Source organism: Atta colombica, unplaced genomic scaffold, assembly GCF_001594045.1.
Source record: "Atta colombica isolate Treedump-2 unplaced genomic scaffold, Acol1.0 scaffold142, whole genome shotgun sequence".
Classification (NCBI taxonomy): Eukaryota; Metazoa; Arthropoda; class Insecta; order Hymenoptera; family Formicidae; genus Atta; species Atta colombica.
The window spans coordinates 604,322-610,077 of record NW_017259231.1 but is presented as its reverse complement, the minus strand read 5'-3'; the positions used below and the strand labels follow the sequence as shown (position 1 = coordinate 610,077).

The 5,756-nt window shown below is 30.8% G+C and overlaps 1 protein-coding gene across 2 annotated transcripts in view; it reads left to right on the top strand.

Annotated features, from left to right (window-relative positions):
• Window positions 1-3,894, top strand: part of LOC108684998 (putative inorganic phosphate cotransporter) — a 10,377-nt gene extending 6,483 nt beyond the window's left edge. For both annotated transcript variants that reach the window (XM_018189587.1, XM_018189586.1), the window contains exons 3-7: window positions 277-559; window positions 848-1,433; window positions 2,179-2,311; window positions 2,991-3,232; window positions 3,661-3,894. In XM_018189587.1, the coding sequence (XP_018045076.1) occupies window positions 277-559; window positions 848-1,433; window positions 2,179-2,311; window positions 2,991-3,232; window positions 3,661-3,852 (1,436 nt within the window). In that variant the 3' untranslated portion in view covers window positions 3,853-3,894. The remainder of the gene's footprint in view (window positions 1-276; window positions 560-847; window positions 1,434-2,178; window positions 2,312-2,990; window positions 3,233-3,660) is intronic.
• The last annotated feature ends 1,862 nt before the right edge of the window (window positions 3,895-5,756 follow it).

The window sequence follows — 5,756 nt, the reverse complement described above, 5'->3', positions numbered from 1 at the left end:
TGATATTATAAATAGAAGATTTTATTTAACTCATAATTATAAATTTATATGTGAAAATAGGTTTTTGAAGTAGCGTCGATACATTGTGGTGTAATATTTATTCACCCCCATATCACTTCTTTTTCTTTTACTTTCTCTCACTTTCTTATTTCGGCACATAGCAAATTATAAGCAAATTGTAATTTACTAGATTCTATTATAGGTTAAAAAAACAAATAATTAAATTTTATTTTTAGTATATATCATTTTAAATATCTTTTATAATTTTGACCTTAGAGATACGCGTACGATACTTGTTCGCTATTATGCTGTGTGTAGCGAACATGATTATTTATGGTCTGAAAGTTAATATTGCGGTATCTATCATTGGTATGGTGAAAAAAAAGCCGGGTATACCGGATTGGTCAGATGAATGTCCGGAATTTGAGGTTCCTGAAGATGCCGTCACTGATATCGACGGTCCATTTGATTGGACAACGAGCCAGCAAGGTTTGGTTATTAGTATATACTTTGCTGGATATCTTGTTGGCATGTTTCCGTCGGGATATTTGGCGGATCGGTAAGTGTTTCAATATTTCAAACCTTTTTATTATTATTATTATTATTATTATTATTATTATTATTATTATTATTATTATTATTGTTAATTAGAAGTAATTCTTTGAGTTTATAAAGATGGTATGCTATGATAGTAAATTATGGTATACACGTAAATGCTATCAACGTCGCGCTGATAGATAATTTTTGCATTTAGGGAATTAGAGAACATACGATCAGTTATATTCATATAATTGTTTAATATTTTATTTATTCTATAAGTTGTAATAATGAAATATATTGGATACAGATTTGACACGAAGGCAGTACTGTTAGGCTGTGTGCTGGCAAATGGAATCTTAACAACATTGGTGCCGATCGTGGCAAAGCAGTTGTCCATACTATACATTGTTAGATTTCTGACCGGTTTTGTGAGTGCAGCGAATCTTCCTATAGTAAATGTTCTTCTGGGAACATGGGTTGTGTACGAGGAAAAAAGCATGTGGGTCGGCATTATATACGCTGGAACGTCGCTCGGCACCGTGATATCTATTCTTACCTCGGGATTGATATTACGTTACGTGGGCTGGGAGGCTATCTTTTACATCCATGGAACGACACCGTTAATCTGGTGCATCGTCTTTTATTTATTTTTCGCCGGTTGTCCGGAAAAACAGAAGTTTATAACGGAGCATGAAAGAGCGTTTATCGTGAACTCGTACGGTCACCGTACACCTGGATCCGTAAAGATGAAGGTTCCATGGAAAAGTATATTTACATCGGTGCCATTTTTGGCTCTGATCGCTACGAATACTTTAGGTAACTTTGGTTGGTATTTCTTGCTCACTCAACTGCCGCTTTATATGAACAAGATACTGCGATATGATATTACATCGGTGAGTAGAGATATAAGATGTGTAAATAAATTCTCAATTTTTTTAAAAATACATCTATTAATGTAAAAATACCGGTACAAATATTCTAATCAAAATATTGTTTTCGAATTTATTTTTGTTATTTTTTAAGTAACATATAGATATCGTGACTAAAGAATGCTATACGCAGCGTGATTTATTGTTTACATTGGAATTATTTTTAAATCTTTTAAATTTAACCAATCTTGATACATTCTTTCTTAACAACATAATATTGTCTCAGAGTCTGATAAAATATATATTCTGGTTCTTTGGTGGTTCTACCACGATAAAAAGAGTAAGATATGACAAATATGCACTTTTGCAACATTCATTTTCAATTAAATTAAAAATGTTAATTATACAATTGAGCATTGTTACATAAGCATTGTTATTTTTGAATTATAGTCAATCTTACTAATGGAAAAATAATTGGCTGCGTTTAAACACACCGTTGTTAGTATTATCTAAAATTGACCGCGGAAACTTATTTATACATCTCATGTATATAATAACATATAATTTTTTCTTGTATTATGTCATATATAATTATTTTACGTATTTCAAGTTATATTTAATCCAAGAGGTATTATGAGAAAGAGCAGAATATTACGGATAAAATAATATTTTACATATATTAATATTATTTTATTCTGTATGACGTGTGCACAGTTACGTGAAACAGAACTCAAGTTTTTGTCTAAATTTTTCCTGAAATGCTTTACAGAATGCCGCTATCGTTTGCACACCGTATCTTGTGAACGCCTTCGTTAATCCATTAATCGGACGAATTTTAGATTGGGGACGGAAAGAAGGATATTGGTCTCAGACAATTGCACGTAAAATTGCAGTGTTCATAAGTATGTATTTGAAATGAAATTTATAATAATATAGCTCTAGATGTGACCTTTTTGTTTTATAAAAATATATTATATATATATAATATATTATTATAAAAATATAAGTCATATTTATAGTAGATGGAAAATAATTTTGTAAATATCATAATTTTTCAATATTTATAAAAAATTGTATTATTTTTATTAATAATCATTTTATTCGTTATACATCCTGTTTTAAGTAATTAATAAAATTAGATAACAATTCTCTCTTTCTTTCTCTTATTTTGTTTAGCAATTCGTAGCAATAGCGGATGTAATAACATAAATTAAAGAACTAAACTTGAATTATATAGTTTACATATTAATTAATGAAAAAGAATGAAGTATTGTTTGTAAATTTTCTGCCTGAATTTACATAATCGCCGTGATTTTGAATAATACACGCGACATTATAATTTTTGTTTCTATTTTTAGTGACAATGCATAAATTATTTCTACAATATATGAAATTATAATTGATATAAATTAGCTGCATCATATTGAATTTTATATTACATTATAAAATTTGTGTGCACATCTTTGAGTGTTTTATATAACTAGAAAATATTTATATGTTATGTTAAATTAAATATGTTTAGTCCAAAAGAAGTCTCTGATATATGTAATGTATAATTTGGCGCATTTTTTTTTCTTCCAGGCTCTATCCCAGCTAGCATTTTTCTTCTTATAATCGCGTACATTGGTTGCGCTCGTGTGGCGTCGACTGTGCTGCTAACCTTGAGTATAGTATTCTGTGGTGCTATATTTGTCGGTCATCTTTGTAATCAAAACGATCTGGCACCAAATTATGCAGGAATTCTCATGGGTATTACAAATACTCCGGGCACTATTTCCGCCTTTATCCTGCCACCAATAGTTGGAGCTCTCGTAAAGGAAGGAGTGAGTTGAACACTTAATGCATGATCAAACAAGAAAACGAAAAAAAGAGTCCATTAAGAGCAACGTGACATGATCTCCAATTTTTTGAATTTTTAATAAGTTATGCACAGAGATTCCACTTTCTTGAAGTTTTACGAAAGGTGAAACGACTTTAACCCGATATAAGAAAGTTAAGCCGATATTCGCTCTAAGAAAGACATTGAATCTTAATTGCGTAATCAACTGCGAAGTCAACTTTATTGTAACACGAAATCTTTGAAATGAGAATTTTAATATTATGTTATTTTTTTATTATTATAATGTCTAAAAATATATAATTTTGGTATATTAAACTTGATAGCTTATTTTATAAAATACAGCTGTCACATAATAACATTTTCAAATTGATGTTTTTTATTTTGGTATTAATATCCAATATCTTCTAACAGCATACCATGGCGCGATGGAGAATTGCATTCTGGATTACCATCATCGCCCAAGTTCTCGCTTTCGTGATATTTTCGATCTTCGGATCAGCCAAAATTCAACCATGGAATTATCCACCGGCTGAAGACGAAAACTGGGAAGTCGATAATGAACCACAAAGGCAACGGGAACAGCAACAAGAAACGAAGACTTAAATTGAGACTACCTTTGTTCACAATTCTTATTAAAAAATTAGAAGGAACATTTTTTTTATAGAAAAATGTATTCCGCTTGCATAAGAAATATAGGTAAATTAAATAAGTACGATAATATAAATTATCGTTAAACGAAATTAAGAAGTTTGTGATTTTTATACATTCCTCATATATTCGCATTTAAATCAACTTTTTATATTTAGGTATATTTCATTATGAAACATTTTCGATGAATCTACTGAGATTAATTAATGGTAATACTTAATATCACTTTGTATGTTATATATACATATCTGTGTTGTTGGTAATATTTTACAAAATATGTTTCAAGAAGAGGAATTCTGTTGATAATATGCATTATAATATTATCAATGTTAACCGAAGTTTTAACTATCTTTCACGTGTGAAAATTTTACAAAATGTAGATTGTACAATTAATATATATCTACAATGTATATATGCGAGAAATTTAATAAACACATTCATGATTATATTCATGATTATATTCATGATTATTTCTATTTATTTATTTAATTTGAAAAAAATCAAAAAATTTTAAAGTTGTGAAAAATATGTACCTATAATATCTACATGAATCATCTTATACTTCTGCTTGACGATTTCAACGACGTGTCAAAGTTCGCAAAAGTCTTAGAAGTGCTGCTACTTGACGTGTCAAGCTTTACGCTAAGATAATTAGGATCGCGAGACCACCCTTAATGACGGGTAACCAATTAGGGGCCACCTGTACAAAAATTCTTCTTATCCCAATTAGATCACCACATCGCGAGACTGTCAATCAGCGCGAGACAGACGCGGAAAAGAAACAAGAAGACTGCACGAAAGAGCCGTGCCGACACCAACAGTGCGGAATATTTACGACGTTGAAATATTACGTTTGTAATCTATTTCCAGCCTACAGTCGCACGCTTCGACGATTCTGTGAAGCCAGGACGCGAGTGGTAACTGCTTTCCTCGCTAAATCATTTTCTTCTTCCTTTAAATATTACCGACAACCGCGATAGAAATCTGTGCGTTTCCGAATGAGAGAATATTGAATCTTTCTACTTCTTTGGGAATTTTTGAAAATTTCATTAGGAAAGATCGAAGGAAACGAAATGGATATTACACGCACGTTCTACGTTCTCTATTAAATTTTATTATCGATCTAGAAAGTATATTGGGAAATTATCTTGTAAAATTTAAAAATTTAGAGATTATTTCCTTTCAAAGACAAATATCTTCTTTTAACTTCTTTTTTAAAATGTATATTGCGTTTCGACATAACGTAATATGTTGTAATGTATATCTCTAAGACAATTGCAATTCCTTCCGAATTTATTAATCTCAAAATTGGTACATATCTTCTGATGGCGAGACAAGTATGAACGACAAGAGAATCGTTTGGATTTATTCTGGTAAACTTCGTTGCAGGAATGGTCCGATACACGCAAGCGAGAGCTTCTCTTCATCGTGTTTACTAATTCATGAGATGAATAACTTAAAGATAAGCGCTCACACGGTATGAATAATGCTTATTCGTCTTCTTAACCCTTTGAGTAGTGACTTGGTCCATCTATCGATATTTATGCATAGTCCAAACCTGATTCGATCGATTTATCGTTTCAGTCGTTACTGATATGGAAAAACCCCTGCCACTGTCTATCACACCTGCTGTGTTCCTCGTCCAGATATTTTTCAAAGTACCATTCCACTCAAAGTTACAATTAATATATCTGTCAATAATTATTTGATCGTAGTCTGAATAAAATATCTACATCGACTAACTTTGGAAAAAGTTTTCCAGCGGGTGTATATGTCTCTTGTGTTTTTAAACTTTATTTCAAGCTTACATGTGGATTTTAGTTTTGTATTATAAAGATCAATATAAAAAAACATTTATC